The sequence below is a fragment of the Hevea brasiliensis genome, chromosome 1, assembly GCF_030052815.1.
Source record: "Hevea brasiliensis isolate MT/VB/25A 57/8 chromosome 1, ASM3005281v1, whole genome shotgun sequence".
In the NCBI taxonomy this organism is placed as follows: domain Eukaryota; kingdom Viridiplantae; phylum Streptophyta; class Magnoliopsida; order Malpighiales; family Euphorbiaceae; genus Hevea; species Hevea brasiliensis.
The window spans coordinates 125,398,641-125,424,318 of NC_079493.1; the positions used below are offsets into that span (position 1 = coordinate 125,398,641).

At 34.6% G+C, this 25,678-nt stretch overlaps 1 protein-coding gene across 2 annotated transcripts; it reads right to left on the reverse strand.

Moving 5' to 3' along the window:
• Positions 1-844: 844 nt before the first annotated feature.
• On the reverse strand, positions 845-24,840 carry LOC110645395 (uncharacterized). Of its 2 annotated transcripts, none has more exons than XM_021798544.2 (28): positions 24,681-24,840; positions 23,852-24,273; positions 23,099-23,164; positions 22,174-22,291; positions 21,900-22,009; positions 21,326-21,421; positions 18,616-18,739; positions 18,010-18,077; positions 17,264-17,350; positions 16,891-17,043; positions 16,697-16,792; positions 16,460-16,519; positions 16,246-16,364; positions 16,055-16,142; positions 9,723-9,827; positions 9,543-9,644; positions 9,398-9,450; positions 9,206-9,269; positions 8,969-9,103; positions 8,571-8,683; positions 8,400-8,493; positions 7,489-7,708; positions 6,337-6,467; positions 5,506-5,652; positions 5,209-5,337; positions 4,728-4,826; positions 1,925-1,963; positions 845-1,530 (listed from the first exon to the last, which is right to left on the reverse strand). In XM_021798544.2, exons 2-28 carry the CDS (start codon positions 24,251-24,253, stop codon positions 1,393-1,395), a joined length of 3,156 nt encoding a protein of 1,051 aa, XP_021654236.2. In that variant the 5' UTR covers positions 24,254-24,273; positions 24,681-24,840; the 3' UTR covers positions 845-1,392. The 2 variants fall into 2 exon arrangements, with proteins under 2 accessions (XP_021654236.2, XP_021654235.2); XM_021798543.2 differs by having other exon boundaries at positions 9,543-9,647.
• Between the last annotated feature and the right edge of the window lie 838 nt (positions 24,841-25,678).

A 25,678-nucleotide genomic window follows, 5' to 3' on the forward strand; every position in this document is an offset into this window, starting at 1 on the left:
CTTATGTTTAATGACAATTTTTAATTTATAATGCTAATTTTAATTTAAGTTTTTAGTAATAGAACTTTTTTCAACAATCCTTTTGAATTTCTTTTAAGAGGAGGTAACAAGTGTTTTAGATACATTCTATTTCATATTATGATTAATAAATGAAAAATTAATTTAAAAAATATAATTTTAAATTATATTGAAAATTTATTTAATTACTCTAAAAAAATTTGTAACTAAAATATCATATTTAATTTTAATTCAATTTTTAACATCATCTGATTAACATACTTAATGCCTTCTTTTTTTTTTTAACAATTACAACAGAAATGTAATTAGATTCTAATTTATAATTCGAGTTTAATTTGTTAATGATTTATAGTTACGTAATACAAAATAAAATTCTTCATTATCTTGAGCAAAATATGGCTTATAACCATAATTCAAACAAGTCATCAAACATCAATTACGCAATACATATTCTATAATTCGAATGAATTCGAAAATTATTTGCTCTAAACATGAAGTACATGCATTTTGCGAATATATGCTACCACCAATGAAGCTCTTAATATATCGTTTGTTTGGTATTCACATGAAAAATCAAGACACATGCTGGCGGATATACAGAACCTTTCCAAGCACAATATCAAGCAAAACAACAAGGATAATGCCTCCTTGGGCAGGGGAACTGATCATCACCAATCCACCAGCATCAGGGAGCAATGTCCTTGACAGCTTTGGGGCTTCGAGCTACTTATGTTCTGAAACTGAATCAGAGGATGTAGACATGAAAAATGAAAAATAAATTTATGGGTAGCATGGAGAAAAATAACCACAGGAAGGAAAACAAGAATGGCATACTAAATTTAATTCCTTTGATTTCTATTATCAATAAATACAAAGAATTTGTTGAGGTTAATGTACAAAAGAATTCTGCTTCTGACCCACCTCTAAAACACAAACCTCATGAATGACTGATTTACATCTTTGTTCTGGAAAGAATCAACTCTCTAAAAACATGAACTATCATCAAACCCACTGCTAGCTTCTGCAAGCCTTTTGGTAATCCTCTAGTCATAATATACCATCTAACATTTCTAGTATCTTCCCTCTCAAGCAAGAAATTTAGAAAAGAAAAGGGAAATCTGTACAACACAAAAAAAGAAGTTCATACAACAACTTCATCTATTGCAAACCTTTTATCTTCTCTAGAAATCTGCTTCTCAATGATTCTGGCAACTAAATATAGATACTGCATCAAAAAGATGTTGCTCTCCAAGAGGCAGAAAGAGTCCAGTTATACAAGTCTAATCAATGCATGGTTCTTGGGATTCTTTAAACAAACATCCTCTGGAAATATAATGCAGTACCCAAAACGAGCAGCCATACATGACATTGGAGCTATTTGACACGAAATTCATGCCTGAAAACAGTCAGATTCTGAGTAAACCTGTCCCTGTTTTTTGAATCCAAGCTTCGAGTAACATCAGCCATCAGTTTGTCAAAACAAAGGGAAAGCCGCTGATGTTGATCAATGGGCTGCAATATGAAGAAGAGTGTCACTAGGAGAATAACATTGTGAAAACAGCTAAACACACACAAAGAACCATAAATTTTTAGGAATCCAAGTTCACCAACTCATCAAATGCAACTTTCTATTTATTCCTAAATGCATAACCTCTGATAATTATTTTGGCCCCAATGCTTCAATATTGTTTACATTCACATTCAATTCAACCCAACAGACCTAAGCTATTCAGCATAAAACTTTAGCAGATTCATAATTAAAACAAACTAATGAATCATTCTGAATTATCCTCTACTAGACCAACATATCACATAATGAACTCCAACATACAGGCATTAACTGGACTCCACTGTTCAGTTACAGATAGCATTTTTGCAATAAAAATGCCAGCAGAAACACACTTACCTGTGAAGCTAAAATCTGAGCCTTCAAATCAGAGAATATCTGCATGCAAATGAGAATTGTCTCGATTAAACAGATATAGATAACAGTGAAAGTGAAACCCAGTAACCAAACAAATAAAAAAGAAAGATGATATAAGACTATCAAATCAAACAACAACGGAAAGAACCTGAATAGCCACAATCACAAGTGACATGATACAACATTTTGTGAGCACATGGCTAAACTTATCAGGAAAAGTCGCAGGGAAAAAAAAAATAGAAACCAACACTCCATTTATTTCATGAAAAATAACTTTTTGGTGGAAAATATCTTCCAAGGAAAACATTTATAACTTATTTTCCATTGTTTGGTTGTAATACTGAAAAAAAAAGGGAAATTATTTTCTGCTATTTGGAGTATACCGGAAAATGTTAATTTTCTTCCAATTTATAATAATATAAAAATGTTTAGACTTTATAATTTTTTTTTACTATTTTCTTGTTCAATATGAGAAAAAAAAAAAAAAAATATATATATATATATATATATATATATATATATATATATATAAATGGTATTTGTGCCAATTGCCAGAGGCCAACGGTGGTTGCCGGTGGTAGCCGGTGAAATTATGGGTATGTATTTATGTCATGAATTTGCTAGTTTCTTTACATTTTAAGAAGTTTATCAAAGTCCGGAAAAAAAAAATCCTCTTTTTGGGAAGTCATTTTCCTTTGTTATAGAAAGTCAATCACTATGTTATGGAAAGTCAATCACTATATTATTTCTCTGTATATTTTGTATTCTGTATTCCTATTTAGGATTTCTTATTTAGGATTTCTTCCTAATTAGTATAACACAATTATAGGAATCAATTGTATATATATACCCATGTACAGATTAATTGAGATCAATGAGAATCATCTCTTTCTACATGGTATCAGAGCAGGTCATCAATCTAGGGTGACTATTTGTTCTCATTAGACCTTGGCCGCCGACCGGCCGTTTCAACCCCGATCAACATCGCCGGCGTCGTCTCAACCCCCTCATTCCACCACTGTGTGCTATTGCCTGATCCAGTATAACCATTAAAGGACTTCTGAGGTTTGGCTCTCATATCCTATTTTGGTATTTGCTTGATTTGTGATTTTGGGTTATTTTGCTGCTATAAGCACTTTGGTATGCAAAAGAGTAAGTGTGATCACTCAGTATTTTACAGGCAATCTGAGGCTGGTCTAATTCTCTTGGTAGTCTATGTGGATGACATTGTCATCACTGGGAGTGACTCTGCAGGTATTTCATCTCTTAAAACCTTCCTCCAAACTCAGTTTCAGACCAAAGATTTGGGATTGTTAAAGTATTTCTTGGGTATCGAAATTATGAGAAGTAAGAAAGGTATTTTCTTGTCTCAAAAAAAATATGTCCTCGATCTATTGACAGAGACAGGAAAATTAGGTGCTAAGCCTTGTAGCGCACCAATGACTCCAACTTTACAATTGTTAGCAGGGGATAGTGAGTTGTTTGAAGATCCAGAGAGATACAGGAGATTGGTAGGAAAATTGAACTACCTTACAGTCACTCGTCCTGACATTGCTTATGCCGTTAGTGTGGTAAATCAGTTTATGTCTTCCCCAACTGTTGCTCATTGGGAAGCCTTGGAACAAATCTTGTGTTATCTAAAGGGCGCTCCAGGAAGAGGTTTGCTATATGGTAATCATGGGCATTTGAATGTTGAATGTTTTTCAGATGCCGACTGGGCTGGATCTAAAGTTGACAGGAGGTCAACTACTGGATATTGTGTTTTTATTGGAGGAAATTTGGTGTCTTGGAGAAGCAAGAAGCAGACTGTAGTTTCTCGATCTAGTACTGAATCCGAATACAGAGCCATGGCACAATCAGTATGTGAGGTAATGTGGATACTTCAATTACTAGATGAGACAGGTTTTAAGACCTCCCTGCCTGCGAAATTGTGGTGTAATAATCAAGCTGCTCTTCATATTGCTTCTATTCCGGTGTTTCATGAGCGGACCAAACATATTGAGATTGATTGTCACTTTATTCGTGAAAAGATTTAACAACAGATCATCTCAACAGGACACATCAAAACTGGAGAGCAGTTAGGAGATATTTTCACAAAAACTCTGAATGGAGCTAGGATTGACTACATTTGTAACAAGTTGGGCATGATTAACATCTATGCTCCAACTTGAGGGGGAGTATTATGGAAAGTCAATCACTATGTTATGGAAAGTCAATCACTATATTATTTCTCTGTATATTTTGTATTCTGTATTCCTATTTAGGATTTCTTATTTAGGATTTCTTCCTAATTAGTAGAACACAATTATAGGAATCAATTGTATATATATACCCATGTACAGATTAATTGAGATCAATGAGAATCATTTCTTTCTACATCCTTAAAATTAATAGTTTTCCCTTTGAGTAGGAAAATATTTTTCATTAACAATTATTTTGAGCGCCCCAAACAACAGAAAATACGTAAAATGTTTGCAGGAAAATATTTTCAGTGAAAACAAACAGAACCCACATTTTCGCTGCACTTCAGCCACTGTGAAATTGGTTATTACAATTTCAAAAGAAAAGGCTGTTAATATAATAAGAGCATGGAACATAATTTTAAGAGGGGGAGGAGAATGAAGGATTACTGGTAACTTATTCTCCATATTATAAAGTGAACAGATCACCCGGATATGGATTCAGCTAATAAGCTGGTGTAGTTTAATTAGGACTAATTTGATATTTTATTTAAAACTTGTAACTTAACTCCATGTGTATAATAGATTTCCCGACTCAGATGTACCTGCTCACTAATAAGAATTAAGCTCAGCATAGGTCTACTGAGACTCCACTGGTTGCCACAATCCTCAAATAAAACAATCTCAAACAGGGTCTTCAGTATCTGTAGATTTATAAAAAAAGAATTACATACACATATATTTAGTAAATAATAAATGTTCAAGAAAACATAACTTCCTGTCAACTTAGAATAAGTTTCTAATTTCATAAAAACTGGAAAATTCATAAATTCCAAACAATAATCCTATTCTTTCAAATAGAATCTCAACTGAAGAGACACCCACACACACTAATAAAAAAAATAAAAAATGTATAAAAGGATGCAAAACCAGGAGAAAGCTCCAAAGGACATATCAACTAAATGGCGGAGTAACACAAGAAAGGCAGCAAATTGATTCCAGCATTGTCTTTCACCAGAAAAACATTTTTCCCCTTCGAATGGCACAAGAGAGTAACCTTTGTAATAAAGAAAAATAAAAGCTTACTTCTGGAAATAAATTAGGGCAGTCTGCAATATGTCGAGCAAGATTAATTGCAGCAGGTGAAGTGGGTGCCTCCCCCATTGTGATGTTGTTAAAATAGAAAGCAGCCAAATTATCAACAGCAGATGCACACTGTTATGGCATTCAGATTTGTTAGCTTGAAACAAATGTAAAACATTCAAGATAAAACCAGGCGAGTTATTATGCTCAAGAAAGATGTTTAACTATCTCTATTGTAAAAAGACAAGATGTAGGTAGTTAAGAAGAATAATGGCCATCTGTAGCCTAAGAGTGACACACCTGCGATGAGATATTTGTATCCAAACCTTTAAGACCAGATTCTAGAGAGCCAACAATATGCATGAAGGTGTTTGTGTCCAGATTCAAAATAAAAACAATATGGCTGCTGAACAGAACCTCCAAGAATGCAAAGTAAGCTCTTGTCAGCTGGAAAAAAGAAGAAAAAATATTGTAACTTGCCATTAGAAGATAAAGAACTGAACAATAATGACAATTTAAAAGGTCATTTAAATCAGAAGAAATTCATAGGATCTACAATGTAAGAGCATTCATCCAATAAGGGAAAAAAATCCACAATACCAAAGTTTAAATAAACTATTAACAAGAGCAAGTTTAAGATGGTTCAGTCAAGGCCATAAGATGCAATGATAACCTTTTGTAGCGCAGAGCCCTGACCTTAATTGCACAAGACATGAAAACATACAGTAACCTAAAGAGAGAGAGAAAAGGGAGGGGTGGGGGGTTTTTGGGTGGGTTTGGGGTTGGTGTGGGTGTGGGTGGTTGGGGGGTTGTTGTGGAATCCTAAAGTTTGGCCTAATATAAACTCTGGACCTAATATTCTCAAAATCAAACACTTTGTCCCTTGAACTTTATAAAAATAAAAAATTGTTTAATATCAGGTAATTACAAGACCTAACTGTATGATTCTGAAAAGAGGGGAGTGTATTGTAGAAAAAAACCTCATTTTTCTAAAACCTAAAGGACAGTCTGAAGGCATGCACCAATATGCCTAAAAATAGAAAACTGAAAGGAAATAACAGAAAGAGAACAAGACAAGGCTAAAGGATCCATGAAGTATCCCAACTTGCAGCGAAGAAGTCAACTATATACCTTCCGGTATGCCAATATATCAGCTAGAGGTATTGATAGTGTCATCTTTAGAGCAATATCGAGTACATCAGCAAGGGCTCTATCACCATAAAGTTCAAACACGCCAAAGTTGACATAGTTTCCCGCAAGAGCTGCCAACATTCAGTAAAAGAGAAGAAACTCAGCTTATATCATTCATTTGAAAAATAAAAACAAAAATAACAAAAATTGTTTTTCAATGACTTTACAGCAAATAAGATTAAAAAACAAAATCAATAGATTACATGTTGGTGACTCAAATTAACATCGTCTAACAATGACCTACGCATGGCTCTTCGCCTATTCCTAAAGAAGAGGTAAGAATCGCTGTCTGAAGGCTACCCTGATGATTGTGTCTCTTCAGATTTGGCCATAATCACCGGCGTCCAATAATTCTGTTTATCGACTTCATTGTAAAACACAAGATTCTAGATCCTTACCCTTCCAAAACCCCACTCCTCCATGGGAATATCTTCTGCATACTCACCTAAAATCTATCAATAGGCCTCCATTAGGTTTCTTGATGACCCTATTCTCCCAACTTGCAGAAGATCCATTATTTAATAACAAATTCATCAGGGAAAAAATAACGCAGGAAAAGGGAGATGCCATGTACGAGATGTATAAGAGCCACTAAAATGGGTGAAATCATAAAAATGAACCCACTACATTTTCCATATTCCAAAGCCAACGAATCATCATGGATTCATTGTGCATTGCTTGACACAAATGGAAAAATCTACCTGTTTGTAAATCAAATTAACATTTCTTTTGTAGAACAAGGTTCAGTAGAAGAATTACATCCAAAGAAAGTTACAGAAACAAGGTAAAAGCAGGGTATCGATATGCATCCTATATCCTTCAAGATCAAAAATAAACAAAACATTAACAGTATAAAATTGTTTGTTACATTAATAGGAGAAAAATGCATAAACAATTTCCATGTGTGCATTGTACATGCAAGATTCATCAACACATGAGACATCAAAGAAAATACCAAAGCCCTAATTTTCCTTGTATTTCAAAAATACGAACTTGAAATGAAAAGCACGAAGAAAAAAAAAGTCAGCATCTTTTAACAACTATCATTGAACTCACTAATTTACAAAAGTAAAAGGAGATTTATAAACTAACCTCTAGAGAGAATAGTTAAGCATATCCATATTCCCTTGTATTTGTAGGCATATATATCAGCAGCATTTGGAAGAGCTAAGATCCTGGTGCCATAGGCTACAATGAGCTTGCTGACCTCCCGGAAAAGAAGAATGCCATTAGGAGAAGAAGAATCAAACGTTAAACGTTGGGCTTTGTTTAACACAAATTCAGCCATGAATTTCAACAATGGGGTAGTAACCTGCAGGTTGAGCCAAACAATTTAAGTCCATGAGTATATTTCCTAATATACAAAATCATAGAAATCAAATGCTATCGCTGAATGACATTAAATAACAAAATCTGAAAAGGAATAAATCTCTAAATAATATAATCCACTGCAAAAAACAAATGTACTCGCATAATGAAGTGTTTCATCACCTGAAATGTAAGAGAACTGGGATAAGATTGGTGATCCAAAACAAAAATCATATTGAAAAAAACTAGGCACATACAATTAACAATCAAAGAGAAATGGAAAAGCACCATTGACAGTCATATATAAAACTACAGGTGTTCTACATTACAGCACATTGTTTCATAGAGCTTATTAATCTAATTTACTACTCAAGACAACAATCTAATTATAACCCTCAAGAAGCTCACCTTTGACCTTTCAGAATCCATGTTTAAAGTGATGTACCACCAACCAACATCCCTATTCAATGTATTTTTAGCCTAAAAATAATCTTATCAAGCAAGCTGATCTAGAGATGATTTGGCCACTCGCAACAAGGATTTTATGGCATCAAAAAAGAAAAGCCAGCAGGTAAGGGACATATTGGAAATCTATACAGCAAATCATTAAAATACCAAATGTGGCTTGCGTGTTCAATATTAGAGAAAATATGATTGTGAACATGTAAATAGAGGAATTAACTAGAACTCCATACCTCTGGTGTATCTGCCCAATGTGAGATGCCTTTCAAGAGAAGTGACAAATGAGCAGGATATAGCCAATCAAATAAAAGCCCATAAGTTCTGCGACTGAAAATATTGAAAAAAAGAAGACAATTTTAGCTTTCATCACAAACAAATAATCTCAGACATCGAAATATAGTTACCTATTTGTAGCCATAGCAATTCCTCTAAGATCCCTCATCAAGCCAATTAGAGCATACTTTACTGCTTCAGTTCGAAACATTGAATCAGGTGTTGATTCCAAACTGATAAAAACCTAAAACACCATGAACAATATATCAATGATTAAATTTAAGCAAAGAGGGCAATATAGAAACAATTCATAAACACATCACAAACTTCAACACATGATGATGATGCAAGTAAATGAAATGCGGCATAAAAATCTGTACATTTACAAGTGCGCTTCAAAAGCCCATGCATTAAGTACCAAATTTAGGTGTCATAAGAATGGCTTAAGTAGAGGAAAAGCAAATCTTGAGGACAGTAGAACCACAGAGAGAGAGAGAGAGAGAGAGAGAGAGAGAGAGAGAGAGAATACTTGCAAAAGTGGTTCCATTGAAGACTTGAATTTCACTGGGCTGTCGTCCATAAATATTAACCAACCAATAGTGTAATAAAATGTTGTTCTACTACGAGAGCATCTATACTCTTCTAGAAAAGGAAAGTGCTCCCTCTAACAATTGAAGAGAAAACAATAAGTATTTATTGATAAAAATTTAAAGGAAAAAGTTAAAATCATAATGATGAAATAGAAATATGTTAGAACTGAAATTACAGTATGGTTAGCGACTATAAATTTAATAGCATCCAACTTCAGAAGCAACTTCCCAGTCATATAGCTGTAAAACAGAAATAAAAAATATGAAAAATTGAGATAATCAACCAAGCAACGACTACACGGATTATCAAAATAAAATGAGAAGTGGATGGACTTTTTTTAACTCAATAAAGAGGTAGTAAGACTAACCCAGATGCCAACTCCAAAAACAAATTTAATGTGTGATCAATGACTTCCTCACTCTGAAATAACAACAAATGAAGTAGATGTTAGCAGCCACAAATTGAATAATGAACACAAACCAAGAAACAAATCATTTAACAAAAGATGTCACCTGTGTATAACACTTAAGATTAGTAGCAATCTTCCTGACAATCACATTTAATAATACCAGATGATCGTGTAGTCCAAGAAGCTCAGACAATCGAGCATATAACTGCTGCAACAGAAAGAGAGAGGCTTGAGGATATTAAGATAAATAACGCATATACAGAAGACTAAGAAACTTCATTACCTTGGATGAGTGCACAGCCTGATCACCCACATAAGACTTTCGGAAATGCTGAAAGAAGGTGAGAATTGCTCGATCAAGTCTTTGCTTACTCAGTTCGTCATATCTCTGTTAAATGTCAACATCAGAAAATCACAATAAACACCCAGCTCAACCTTGTTACAAAGAAATTGGCATGGTATATGTTACAAAGACTGTTATGGTCTATTTGCGTAGCATTGATAAGGATAATCACCTTACTAAAGACCCACCTACTGATGATACAAGGAAAACTTGGCTAAGGGAGGATGCTCGGTTGTTTTTGCAGCTTCAGAACTCGATTCACAGTGAGGTAATTAGTTTAATTAATCACTGTGAATTTGTTAAGGAATTGATGGATTACTTAGATTTTCTGTATTCTGGTAAAGGGAATATCTCCCGTATTTATGATGTTTGTAAGGCATTCTACCGTGCTCGGAAAGAGGATAAGTCTCTCACGGCTTATTTTATGGATTTTAAACGGGTATACGAGGAACTTAATGTATTGTTGCCTTTTAGTTCTGATGTGAAAGTTCAGCAGGCCCAATGGGAGCAACTGGCTGTTATGAGTTTTCTTGCAGGCTTTCCTTCAGAGTATGAGACTGTTAAATCTCAGATTTTCTCCAGTTGTGAGATTTCTTCTTTGCATGAAACGTTTACACGGGTCCTTCGTACAGAGAGTACTCAATCTTCACAGCCTGTCAGTAGTGCTCTCATTAGCCGCAATACAAATGGACAACAGAGTAATAGAAGAGGAAGTAGAGGAGGAATTACACGCAACAGAGGTAATCAGCGTAATAAGGAGGCTAGTTTTAATCAGGACTCAAGAGGAGTCATTTGTTATTATTGCCATGAGCCTGGCCATACAAAATATAATTGTCCACAACTTCAGAGGAAAAATCAGCGATCACAGATGGCAAATATGGCAGCAGAGGATTCTACAGTATCTTCCTCTGAGAAAACTGTTTTGGTATCTGCAGAAGATTTTAAATAGTTTTCCCAGTATCAAGCATCTCTAAAGCCCACCAGTTCCCCTGTCACTGCGATCGCTGAGTCAGGTAAATCCACTACATGCCTTGTGTCTTCCTCATCCAAATGGGTTATTGATTTTGGTGCGACAAATCACATGACATGTAATTCTAGTCTTCTATCTGCTTTTCGGTCTAATCTCACTTCCTCTACTGTTACTTTAGCTGATGGTTCTACTTCTTGTGTCATGGGTTTTGAAACTGCGAACTAGACTTCGTCAATTTCTTTGTCATCTGTTTTGTGTCTACCAAAATTCTCTTTTAATCTACTTTCTGTTAGTAAACTTAGTCGTACCTTAAATTGTTCTGTTTCCTTTTTTCCTGACCAATGTTTGTTTCAAGATCTTACGACGAAGCAGATTATTGATAGAGGACGTGAGTCAGATGATCTCCACATTCTGGAAAATCATGTACCGCAGTCCCTTGTTTGCTCTAGTACCTTAACACCTCTTGAAGCTCATTGTAGATTGGGCCATCCTTCTTTCTCTACCATGAAGAAGTTGTGTCCTCAGTTTCAGTCATTATCAGTACTAGAATGTGAGTCGTGTCAGTCTGTAAAACATCATCGTTTGTCTTCTGTGTCTAGAGTCAATAAACGGACTTCATCCCCTTTTGAGTTAGTTCATTATGATGTTTGGGGTCCTTGTTCTGTTACTTCTAAAACTATATTTCGTTATTTTGTTACTTTTGTTGATGATTACTCTCGTGTTACCTGGTTATAGGTTATATTTAATGAAGAATCATTCTTAGTTGTTTTTTATCTTTGGCGCATTTTGTAATGAAATCAAAACTCAATTTAATATTTCTGTACGCATATTAAGAAGTGACAATGTCAAAGAATATTTTTCAGCACAATTTCAGTCTTATATAACACAAAATGGCATTCTTCATCAATCTTCCTGTGTTAATACCCCATCCCAAAATAGTATGGCCGAAAGAAAAAATCAGCATCTTCTTGAGGTAACTCGTGCTCTTTTTTTTTATATGAAAGTTCCTAAACACTTTTGGGCGGATGCAGTTTCTACGGCATGTTTTTTTATCAATCGTATGTAGTCTTCTGTCCTTAATGGGGATATTCCTTATAATGCTTTGTTTCCTACAAAATCTTTGTTCACTGTTGAATCCCGTATTTTTTGTTGTACTTGTTTTGTGCGTGATGTTCGTCCACACCACAGGTTACTAAATTGGATCCGAAGTCTCTCAAATGTGTCTACCTTGGGTACTCCCGACTCCAAAAAGGCTACCGCTGTTTCTCTCTTACTCTTAATCGTTATCTTGTTTCCACAGATGTCACATTTTTTTTAGTCCACTCTATTCTTTTCTCAATCATCTGTGTATGAGAGTCAGGGGGAGGAGGATGATTTCTTAATATATACTGTCTAACCAATGTCTAGTCCTCTCCCACAGCCTGTTCCTTCTGTCTCTAGACCTACTCGACCTCCCGTTGTTCATGTTTATTCCAGGAGATTGGAGATTCCTGACTCAAATCCTCCACCAGCTACTTCGTTGAGAGATCCTGTACCTCATACTGATCATGATTCTGACCTAGACTTACTCATTGCTCTTTGTAAAGGTAAATGTTCATGCACTTACCTTATCTCTTCTTTTGTTTCTTATAATCAACCGTCTTCTTGTTCTCGGTGTTTTGTTACTTCTTTAGACTCTGTTCCTATCCCTAATACTATTAGTGAGGCATTGTCTCATCCTGGCTGGTGTGCTGTTATGAAAGAAGAAATGGAGGCTTTAAATGCTAATGGTACATGGGAACTGTTGCCTTTGCCCACTGGTAAGAAAACTATTGGTTGCAAATAGGTATTTACAGTAAAGATAAATCTTGATGGTTCTATGGCTAGGTTAAAAGCACGCCTTGTGGCAAAAAGATATGCTCAGACATATGGGGTTGATTACTCCGACACTTTTTCTCCTGTAGCTAAACTTATTTCTGTTCGCTTGTTCATCTCTTTAACAGCTACATATGATTGGCCCCTGCACTAATTGGATACCAAGAATGCTTTACTTCATGGTGATCTTCAGGAGGAGGTGTATATGAAGCAACCACCTGAGTTTGTTACTCAAGGAGAGTTGGGTAAAGTTTGTAGGCTTCGAAAGTCTCTTTATGGCTTGAAACAAAGTCCTAGGGCCTGGTTTGGGAGATTCAGTGAAGCAGTACAAGAATTTAGTTTGCAAAAGAGTAAGTGTAATCACTCAGTATTTTATAGGCAATCTGAGGCTTGTCTAATTCTCCTGGTAGTCTATGTGGATGACATTGTCATCACTGAGAGTGACTCTGCAGGTATTTCATCTCTTAAAACCTTCCTCCAAACCCAGTTTCAGACCAAAGACTTGAGATTATTAAAGTATTTCTTGGGTATTGAAGTTATGAGAAGAAGGATATTTTCTTGTCTCAAAGAAAATATGTCCTCGATCTATTGACAGAGACAGGAAAATTATGTGCTAAACCTTGCACTGCACCAATGACTCCAAATTTATAACTGTTAGCAGGGAATAGTGAGTTGTTTAAAGATCCAGAGAGATACAGGAGATGGGTAAAAAAATTGAATTACCTTACAGTCACTCATCCTGACATTGCTTATGCCGTTAGTGTGGTAAGTCAGTTTATGTCTTTCCTAACTGTTGCTCATTGGAAAGCCTTGGGACAAATCTTGTGTTATCTGAAGGGCGCTCCAGGAAAAGGTTTGTTATATGGTAATCATGGGCATTTGAATGTTTTTCAAATGCCGACTGGGCTGGATCTAAGGTTGACAGGAGGTCAACTACAGGATATTGCATTTTTGTTGGAGGAAATTTGGTGTCTTGGAGAAGCAAGAAGCAGAGTGTAGTTTCTCGATGTAGTGCTGAATCGGAATACAGAGCCATAGCACAATCAGTATGTGAGGTAATGTGGATACTTCAATTACTAGATGAGAGAGGTTTTAAGACCTCCCTGTCTGCGAAATTATGGTGTGATAATCAAGCTGCTCTCCATATTGCTTCTAATCCGGTGTTTCATGAGCGGACTAAACATATTGAGACTGATTGTCACTTTGTTCGTGAAAAGATTCAACAACAGATTATCTCAGTAGGACACATCAAAACTGGAGAGTAGTTATGAGATATTTTCACAAAAGCTCTGAATGGAGCTAGGATTAACTACATTTGTAACAAGTTGAGCATGATTAACATCTATGCTCCAACCTGAAGGGGAGTGTTATGAAAAGTCAATCACTATATTATTTCTCTGTATACTCTGTATTCTGTATTCCTATTTAGGATTTCTTATTTAGAATTTCTTCCTAATTAGTAGAACACAATTATAGGAATCAATTGTATATATATACCCATGTACAAATTAATTGAAAGGAGAATCATCTCTTTCTACAGTATAATTCACATTTGACAAAACCAAATATGCCTCAACAAGGAAAGTAAAGGAGAGGTCAAATAAAGTAGAGATTTTTAAAGACAAATTAGCATTTTCTAGGCATTGCAACTAAGTCCAACCAAAGAATCATCTTTTACGGTTTTGCGAAAGGAACACAGCATAACAGTGTGTTTGACTGTCCATGGGAAACAGAACACTGCATTAGCGTAAGCAATTCTCTCCCATCACATATTTTCTTCTTTTTGGCAGTGTTATTAAGGCGAAAGACGACACTAAGGCGATAGGCTACCCCATGGCCTTAGGCAAGAGACGAGAGGCGAGGCAAGGGCCTTTTTGAAGCAAGGCGCGGGCCTTTTTGAAGCAAGGAGCTATAACCTAAATTGTCTAAATTACACACACACACACACACACACACACACACACACACACACACACTTTTAATATAAAAATTCATACGTTTTACCTTTAACTAGTTTAAGAAGTAAAAAAAGCATATTAAAAAGCATATCACACCTCCAATTAATAGAACACTAACCATTTAAAAATAAGTAACCATTTGCAAATACATAACACACCTCAATCTAACATATTAAAATACCCATTTAATAAAAAACATATCACAATTGACAATTACTCATGCTCCAAGTCTCTGATTAATAGGACCTAATTTCAAAATTAAATAACCATTTGCAAATACGCACCTCAATCTAACATATCACAATACTTATTTAATAAAAATCATATCAAAATTGACAATATCCATCTAAAAGATACATATCACAATGCCCATATGATAAAAAATGAAACAATAAATTAAAAAAGAAAAAAAAAATGCTGTTGCTGGGTAATTAAAAATGGCGTGACTGTGAAAGAAGAAAGCATAGAAGAAGAGAGGAGGAGGAGAGAAAAGAAGAAAAGAAAAAAGTAAGAAAGGAGAAAGAACGCAGGAAAATAAGTGTTGCAGATGGGTTAAAAATGGCGTGACTGTGAGAGAAGAAAGCATAGAAGAAAAGAGGAGGAGAGAAGAGAAGAAAAAAAAAAGTAAAAAGGGAGAAAGAACACAGGAAAATAACTGCTGCAGATGGATTAAAAATGGCGTGACTGTGAGAGAAGAAAGAATAGAAGAAGAGAAAAGGAGGAGGAGAGGAGAAAAAAAAAGTTACAAAGAAAAGAAGAAAAACATGGGTGTTGCGACAGACTTGAGAGAAGGGAAGAATTGAAGAAGAGAACAGAGGAGAGAGAGGAAGGAAGAAGCAGAGGAGAGAAAGAGAGGAAGGAGGAGAGAGAGACAAACCTTACTCCTTGGGTCGTTCTTCTTTCCCTTTTTCAAGCAGCCTTGGAGCCATGGGGTGAAATGAGAGTCTCCTCTTTAGGGTTTTTAACTCTTGCAGTTTAAAGTATGAATAAAAAATAAAAAAATAAACATTATGTAACAGAGGCCTCGCCTCACACCCTAAGCCTCTCTCTTCTAGGTGGTCGCCTCATGCAACCCAGGCCAAGAGGAGCCAGGCGAGGCGCTAGAGGGTCGCCTCCCTCGCCTAGCGCCTCGCCTGGCACCTTGGAGCACCTTCAATAACACTGCTTTTTGGGTACAAAAGAAAAAGCATTAAAGCTTGATCGTGCCATCTCTAACCAAAACATCACCCCACATCCACCTAAGCTAGGCCCTAGCTAACACCTGACAATTTTGATAAAACTTAAAGCAATAACTAAATCCTTTCCAGGCTCTCAAAAACAAAAGCTCCATTGCTCCAATGGAGCTTCACCACACTTTTGTCACATCTCGCAAACTGTTAAAGTACAATCAATCAAATAACAGAAACTGGAGTAGCAAATTGGTAACCCACTAAAGGTTCATCCAAACAAGTTCACCTGCACGGTATAACAGACTATTCTTGATCATATACCTGGCTATGTAGCCCACTGTCAGTGACATTTATCAATTGCAAAACACGAGCTGAAAGTTCCGCATCAAGCACTTCTTGTGACTCCGCACTGCATTAGGAAATGTTAAAAAACACATAAATTGTCAAAGTAAAAAAGACTGATGTAGCTCCTGATAGAAAATGACAGTAGAAAATGAAAAACAGAAAATTACCTACTGCCAGTGGATTGTTTGATTTTAAGAATAGCAGCAATAATATGAACAATCCAAGCAAGCTTTGCCTCAATAACAGAGAGTTCATTGCCATCAGTGGTCTGCACTCTTGCTTTTTCCTACCCATTATAATGATTTTAAATTAATTTATCATTAATCCACAAGTGTCAACAATGCGTTCAAAAGCACAATAATCCATCCCAAACTACCATACCGTGTATGATTGCAGAATAGGCTCCACTATGTTTATTAAATATAAACCACTGCTTTCATACTGCCAAAAAAGGGTGGAAAGAATCATAAAGCCAGTAAAGTTAACAAACTTCGAAAATTCATGCACTCAGTTGTATATGCACTTCAGTAACTAAAATGGTACCATTAAGGAATTCAAACCTAGAATCTCCAGTTAAGGAAAATAGTAAAAAGCATGTATAATATATAGCAGATGAACCTGGAATCTACAAAGATAAGGGAAGCAATCTAGCTGATCCTGAAGAAGTTCAACATTGTCTAGCGGATTGTCAGAAAGATCATCCGGGAACCCAGACTACAGAACACAGAAGAAGCAAGTAAAAACACAATTTTTAATGGAACATGAAACAATCACAATCAATAATAAAAAAATATATATATATATATATATACCTGCACAGAGTTAAACCTTGATGTAATAAAGCCTTCAGTAATTTTAGGCACAAATTCATCAAGCAAACTTGGTGCATCACCTTTCAAATATGGTACTGATGTCACTAATCTGGACCATAGCCCTAAAAGGTAGTATACACTGCTGCTGGCCCACTGACAAGACAAACTTAATCAGCAATTCAAGTCTCAAAATGCATCATCGAATCTAAATGTAAGCTCAAGGCTTAATAAAAACAAAAAACAATAACAATCTATGAAATTAAAAACAAGTATTATTATACATGAGACAAAACTACACATGATTATCCATCAAATATTAAGAGTCTATCTCAAAAAAAAAAAAAAAAAAAAAAAGCTGTGAAAACCAGTCAACCTGCCAAGATTGCAAAGACGTTAAAGTGAACTCTGCTACTAATTGTATCCAATCTCCATAGCCTTCCACATTCACAAGCTCAGACAACTGCAACACAATTTTACATGTTGCAAACATCAAGAGTCATGCTTACAGATTTGAAGGAAAGAAACTATAGAATATCATATCAAATTCATGAATAAGTGTCAACAAATAACAAAAAATATATATTGTCAGCAGGCAAATCCCAGAGGTAAGGGGGGAAAAAAATAAAAAGATTATTTAAATTTCCATATGGCAGTCACTATCATACTCTTTTAGTCCCAACAAAATTATGAAAAAGACCTTTTTTTTTGAAATCCCTGACAGATTGAATTCTGCAAGAAGAATTCATGTCTGTGGACTCAAAAGTTCATGTATGTGATAAATTCTAAATAAGTTAGGGATTACATGTACCCTTCTTCATAATCGTCAGCTAAAATTGATCACCAGAAATAATGAAAATCTATTTTTGCTAAACAGCAAAACTAATTAGATGCATCATCATGTATACGTATATGTAAATAGACACACATATCGCTAGAGAAGATTTGATGTTTGTACACAACACTAAAGCAATTTAACTAATTCAGAATACATGAATATAGATAGCAAATCAACAAAACCATACAACGTAATGCCGTTTTTGTTGTCGCCGAATGCAAACAAATATGTAGGCCAATGAGCATGTGCATGCACAAAGAGTTATGTAAGTATACAACAATTACCTGATAATTCACTCTGAAACGTCCAAGAAGACGACAATACTCATGGTAATTATCACGATCAGCAAGACCTGATTCCCAGTCCACACATTATCAGAAAATGAGAAGCCAAATGAATATAGATAGATACACAAACACACACATACAGACAAAGCTGTTTAAAAAGCTCCAATGGCTAGATCCAGAACATTATGTAAGGACTATAAGAGCAACATTCAAGGCAATGGTACAGCTTCAAATTCACATTAATTCGAGCAAATCAGCAAACAGGAACAATATACACCCCATGCTTCGCCAACGGGAATTTCCCTCTCCTCTCCACTCCCGCAAATCAGTAGAAATTTGAGCAAGTCGTCACAACTTATACACGCAAAATAACAGCAATATCAATTGTGAATATATGGTCTTGGTTAAAACTCGTTCTAGATAGGGAAAAAGAGGAATGAAACAAGGAAAAAGAAAGCACAAGAAGAAAGCAAAATAGTTGAATATCAGAAACAAAAATTTATAAAATAAAGCCCACACCTGATTTCACAATACTTTAACTGCCTTTTAGTAACATCAAAGCAACATAAAGGAAACATGAAAAAGGTAACAAACCAACAGCACCTTGTCCTGTTTGTAGGATTTCTTTGGTTCCTGTCATTAAGTGCGCCAAAAACTTAGAACGAGCAGCATCATTAGTGAACAAAGAACGACGTACAGATGCTAGCCGGACCAAACACTCCAATGCCTGGAAACAAATTTACCAAAAATCCTTTTAAAAAATGAGAAAAATAGACCCATATTTTGGTGAATGAAAAAAAAAAAAGAGTTAATAGAAAGGTTAATGAATCAAGTTTCTGACTTTCAATGAAAACAAACCTACAATATATCAAAACATTGCTTTAAAAATAGCATCAATTCATTATTAACCATGTATCAGCTTTAGACACATTTTAGACAACCTTCAAAGTTCAAATATCAACACATAAACCAATTATGCATACATGTTTGGTTTTATTGTATGTTCTTTTCAAGTGCCATGTTAGATACACCACTTATGACGAGCCATTATGTCTAAAGTACAAGTGCAAATTCACTCAATGGCCAATGCTCGTAGTGCATGTTAGCGAAAAACACCCTTGAACACACTAAGAGAAAAAGAGAGAGAGGGGGGGGGGGGGAAGAGAGTGAGAGAGAGAGAGAGAGACTCAAGAAATTTAGGTGTTTCAACAAGTGTGCCTATATCCATGAACAGTCATTGCTTTTTTTTCACTATTAAAAGGAAAATATCACAGTCCCACTCATATAGACCTAATCCTTACCCCAACAGGATTTCTCATAAAAATAGGATTTACATAATTATCCCAATAATAAAAAAATCCCCAGACCATCAGCATCATATTGTACCACAGAAAGTTGCCCCTGCACCCCCCCAACTACCTATTGACAGACTAAAAGAAAACAACCTTTACCTAGGGGGAGCTTCACGACATAAGAGGCATTCTGTCCCTTGTCGCTGAGCTATGTAGCACGAAAATAGAAACGCGAACATTGGTAAACACGAAAACGGACATGGAGAAACGGCATTTTCAAAAATATTGAAAATGGAAACGTGAGGAAGACACATAAATATAAAAAGACACATAAATATAAAAAATATAGGAGCATATTTATAAATGTATAAATATTTATTAACTATAGAAATTATTACAAAAATTTTTAATATATAACTAGTCTATACATAAAACAAATTGAAATAAACAAATTACATACAAATTATTACAAATATATTAAATATATAACCATAGATTATAATTTTTTTTTTAAAACATTCAGTGTGTACATATATATATATATATATATATATATATATATATATTTATTTATTTATTTATTTATTTCCTAATTAGTTGTATTCTAAATTCTAAATGCAATCCTAAATTTTAAATCAAATCCACAAATGCAAAACTAAACACTAAATCAAAACCAAATTTAAAAGAATCAAAAAACCCAATATAAAATAAACAACCAATAAAAGTAGAGACAACCGATCACTATAAAAACAAACAACCAATCACAGCTGCCGCGCATGGGATGGATCATGGGAAGACAAAAGGCGAGACACGGAGCATAGATCGATACCTCACCTCGCCATCGTTGCCGCTATCCATCACCGTCAGGTAAGTCCTGTCCTTCTTCTGTACAGATGCGGCGTCGAGAGTCTGTTTTTATTTTAACCTAACATTTTTGTGAGACACACATGTCCGAAACCAGAAATGCATTTCCCATTTCCAGAAATTCCGGAAACAGCCTAGAAACACATCCCCGGCGTGTTTTCTTCTTCTTCTTCTTCTTTTTCTTCTTTTTCTTCTGCACAGATATGGCGTCGAGAGTCTGTGTTTTTATTTTAACCTAATATTTTTGTAAGATACGCATGTCCAAATCCGGAAACACGATTCCCATTTCCAGAAATTCTGGAAACAGCCCAGAAACGCCTTCCCGGCGTGTCATCTCGTTTCCATGTCAGAAACATTTCCAACACGGGTAAACGCTGCCCATTCCCATTTCCGTGCATCATAGTCTCTGAGCTCCTTACCAAGGCCCTTTAACGTATAGTAAATTCTTCTAAAACAAATAAGAGGCATAACTCAACAGTATCAATTTCTTCAGTGTTTTTCTACCCCATAAAGGAAGAGGTAGGGACTAGGGAGGTTCATTAGGTCTTCTTTCAAAAATAAAAAGTAATGTAAATGTTAAAGATTCTACTCCAATATTGTTTCCTTTTAAATATTTTAAATAAATATTTTAAACTCAGAAAGTGAAATATAATCCAAAACTCAACAATATCATCCTTTATTACTGAAGATTTTAAATTGCCAAAAAGCATAATTCTCAAAACAATAGTTCAGATGCATGATAGGAGAAGTGAATAGTGGGGTGCATAAGAAGTTGAGAACAGAAGAGAAAACAAATAACAAGTTCCAAAATGAATTTTCACAATGGATACCACATCAGTTTGACTTTTCAATTAAAAAAAAATTCAGAACAAAAAAATGTAGGATTATTAGTTATGCAAAAAGGTGAAAACTAGCCAAGCAGGCTTTTAAATATCAGTAATAAACATATTATTTATTAATTATGCAAATAAATGTCATTTCACAATCTAGGGCTACCTGGGTTCTCATTTCACAATCTAGGGCTACCTGGGCATGAGAACTGTCTTTAATTATATTCATTGAACAAAATTTCCAAAACAAGCACCCTGGTGACAGTAACGTTTTTTTGGGGATAGTCAGCAAACATGAATCATAGGACAAGCAAGATTGAAACTAACCTCCTTTGAAAGAGGAGAAGTTGTAATAGCATAGTAATCAAAAAATATCTGCAACGTTGATGGATCCTCTAATATTGGCCTCCAAGATGATGGAATCTGTAGAAATTTCAGCATGTTTATGCACAATTTCAAATACATGAATTTGTTTAAAATCCATTGTTTGGTTGAGAAAAAGCCAAGACAAAATCCATTAGATTTTTCAAAATCCCTCATCAATTGAATTCCTCAAAATGAGGGTTTTCAAAAAAGCTTTCTAAAAAAAGTGGGGTTTTTTGCGAAATCCATCATCTTAATGAATAAGTGATTCTATAAATCTCTTTTTATTTCAAAAATGCCCTTCGATTCCATGTATTATATCAACATACCAAACAAGTGAGAATATACAAATCCATAGAAGTAATTGGTAAAAAAAAAATAAAAATAAAAAAATTATAAACGCCTTGATTTTGAATTTAATAGATTTTAAAAGTCCTCAATCCAAAAGTGGCCAAATATCTTTTGAAGATCAATCAAATAATTATAGGTTATAACTGAAGCACATACATATATTAGTAAAGTAGGTGGTAATCAGTACCTGAACAGTACCAAATTCCTCTGAACTTTCATCAATTGATGTCCCAACAAAATCAAAAGATAAGCATTTGAGAGAAAGAGAAAGTGCCAACTCTTGCAATCGACTTGCAACTATACTCAAAATACAAAATATCAGAACAAAAATACTAAAAATGGCAGAGCAGAAAGCCAAAGAAGAAATAGGTACAGCAAATGGGAGAACAGGGGAGAGAGAGAGAGAGAGAGAGAGAGAGAGAGAGAGAGGGAAATGCAACATGAGAACGTTAAGCCATTACCGTCATTTTTCAATTGTCGGAGTGAGGTTAAAGATATTTGGAATATTTGGTAAAGTGACTGATCCCTAAAGGAGCAGGCAACTCTTCGATGATGCGTTGAAGGCAACCCCGTATTGGGCTGAGAATTTAAGCATCAAAGATACACATGCAAATGTCAGTAAAGAGATATTTATGATAACAGTAATGGCAGTAGTATCAATAATAGCAGAAGCAATGATAGAAGTCATGGAAGAGATTAATATGAGACTTCACATTCAATAAGTAAAATTTTAGCTGCATTGCATATGGGCTAGTGGTGAAGGTCGTAAATCCATAAAGATCATTATATAGGAGGGGCTGTCATCTACGTGTCACAGTAAGTCTGACTGAATTGACCAAAACAATTTGTACAACTAGTTAGCATGCTACAAGAGAACTCTAATATGCAGAAGTTATTGGGCATGTTCATTATGAATATGAAAGAGTTCACTACATAAATTATGATGTTAAACATAGGAAATCAATGTCAAAAACTAGTCAAATTTCTACATTCTCTCAAGCACATGGATGATTCATGCTGCTTTGATTGATTTACAGTTGAATCCTTGTGTTGCACAATGTCAAAACAAGGGCCCAAAGGCACATCAGGATTACCATGCTTGCAAAATTTTTTATCTTTCCTTTTGAGGCCCCTTATGCGGTAGCATAGCTAAATAAAGCATTCATCTTAGGACAATTATGCTACAAAAAACAAATCTTAGAAAATGGTCGCGTCTGATTTAAAAAAAAAAAAATCATAAATATTCCTACGCACCATACTATCAAAACTTTAGAAATATTCCTATGCACTATAATACACTATAGGTATCTTTCTTTCCTCCCGGAGTTTATAAATTGTATTTTCTGATGCAGTTTTGAGAAATTCTGATAAAGGTAATAAACTAACCTGATTCATCTCAGAGACAAGTTGATTCAATATCTTCAAACCAATGGCATAGTGATCTGATGTTGCCTGCTCAAATGAAAAACACAAGAATAATAAAGAAAAATGGTTTATAATCAACATGTCTTTCAAATATTAGCACACTACCAAATGATTAATCATGGCTAACTGCATCTGTTCCACCAGCCAGCACCCTAGACAACCCTTCTTTTCCCCTCAACATTCACATTCCCTTAAAGTACCAACTTATGATTTCAATTCTGTAAATAATGCCTGGCCTATTTTTTGCAGAGCAATCTGAGCAATCGGATTCCAAAGAAATTTTCAAAAGTTAACAAGTAGCATAGAGTATAAACTGATGGAAATGCCAATGCTTACTAGGGAGTAGGGACATGTTATTTCTAATCACAATCAAATGATTAATGAAATGGTGACATGTGTACAGCAAAAATTGAAAAATGAATTACTTAAGGTCGAATTAGTTGCCAGTTTAGAAGTAAAGACATTAGCAATGAAAGAAAACTAATAAAGACAAAAGCAAAGAATCATGTAATACATTCTCATAACATGAATAAATATCAGACAGAAACAAAAACTAAAAACAGTAACGGCAAATATGATCCATTCTGCAAGCGCAGGAAAAAAAAATGCTACATAGAAAATTGCACGAGGAAAACCAAAATGTATATCTCGACGAATCTTGAGATTCAAAACAAAATGCTGCCAGTAGCTAACGTCTACAAAGAAAAACCTAACCTGACTCAAGAAGTTCGTAGACTCCTTAACTACTTCTTTAAATCTATCATCATCAAACCATCCAAACTTGGTAACTCGACACAAAAGCTGGATTAGAGATGCGATTACAAAGGGCTGCAACTCAGGTCCCCTGGTGGCCAGATAGTTAACAAGATAATAACGAATATCTAAACGGAGCTGTAGCGAGAGGCTATGCTCGGTAACTTGCTTTAGCAGACTAGAACTAGCAAGCATCAATGCATAAGGAGTCAATGCATTATCAAGAATGTACTGGCATTGAGAGATGTAATCGGTGTTCATCGAGAAGCATTTCAGAGTGTTCTCCGCGTGAGCTCTCTCCGCAGAATCCTGCGAGTTATAGAGCCTCTCACACAATGCTTCTAGTTGCGCTAAGCTTTCCATCGACGCTTACTTCACCCAACCTGAAAACAAACGCAAACTTTTACCATTACAAGAGATAAAAAAGAAGAAACAAATCGGGTGATCGAAACGAATAATCTGAACAAGTAAAGTCTGCCTCATTTGAAAGGAAAAAAATATAAATTAACAGCAAAATTTCTAGGGTTTTAAAAGCATTAAAAAAAATTAAAACAAACACCGCAAACAAAATCGCCACAATGCAGAATCCCTTCCGTGCGATTCCGGCAGGAAAAATTCGCTTAAAACCACCAATTCCACCATAAAACAAAGCCAAATGATCGAACAAAATGAAATTGAAGGTCGAAATCAAACAATTGATCACAGGCTCGCATCAGTAGAAGCTCACTTCCAGAACAGAGACCCAAAACATAGATAGATACAAAGAGGCTAGAGACGGATTCCAATTTACCTTTGGATCTGAGATCTAAAAACTGAAGATCTCAACTAAATTGAGAAGAAAATAGAGAACATCGAAGAGCGAATCGATTGATTTCTTTTTTATTATTATTATTAAAAGTGAGGGAAGTCTGCGATGGCGAGCAAATGCTTATGTTTTTGTTCTTTATGTTTTCCACGAGTCGGCAAATTCTCGGTGTGATTCGAGAGTACGTTATATCTTTATTTTCTAGCCGTTCGATTAACTCATCAATATTTGTTATATGCTGCCACGTACTCTCTTTTGGTTCCTAGAAAAAATTGTGGGCCCTAGTTGAAATGGTTAATGGCATCAAAAGCCATGAGGTGCATTGAGGTTTGCCATAGAAAAACACCATCATTAGTCGCTAAATTATTTGAAAATTAACGATTTAATTCAAGAATTTTCGCCAATAATAAATATACGAAAATAAAAATGTTATTATTTTTGTCTATTTTTATTTATTATTTTTAAAAAATATTATTTTAAAAAATATTAAGTAATATTAATTATTTTTTTAATTTTATTATTATTTTTATTAAATATAATTAATAATTATATAAGATAAAAAATAATATAATCAAATTAAAAGTGTTACGTTAAAATTTATATAATTTAATTATTTTTTTTAATTACCTTGAAATTTTTTAAATGATGAATAAAATTAAATAGAGGCAATATGAAAATTTAGGATAAATAAAATTGATAATTCCCAAATAGCATGTAACATTATGAAATTTTATTATGTTAATTTTGAAATAGTTAAGGCTTTTATTCTAAGGTTTCATTTGGAATTTTAATTAAAAAGGTCAATTTTATTTTTTAAAAATTAATAATTACATATTAAATAATTTTTTTAAATATGTATTTTATTGTTTTAAATCTTAAAAATTAATTACATATGTAACAAAAGACATAAGTTACTAAAAATGCCTCTAATTTTTTTTTATATCTATTCGATTATTAAATGTAACATGTGTTTTTATTGTTGC

Excerpts from the sequence above, each read along its gene's own strand:
- LOC110645395 (XM_021798543.2), bottom strand. The coding sequence starts at position 24,253 with ATGGAAAGCTTAGCGCAACTAGAAGCATTGTGTGAGAGGCTCTATAAC. Across the intron at positions 17,044-17,263 it reads CGTCTTTGCAATCTTGGCAG|TGGGCCAGCAGCAGTGTATA; the intron begins GTTGACTGGTTT and ends TTGTCTTGTCAG. Across the intron at positions 16,520-16,696 it reads CTTATCTTTGTAGATTCCAG|TATGAAAGCAGTGGTTTATA; the intron begins GTTCATCTGCTA and ends CTTTTTTGGCAG.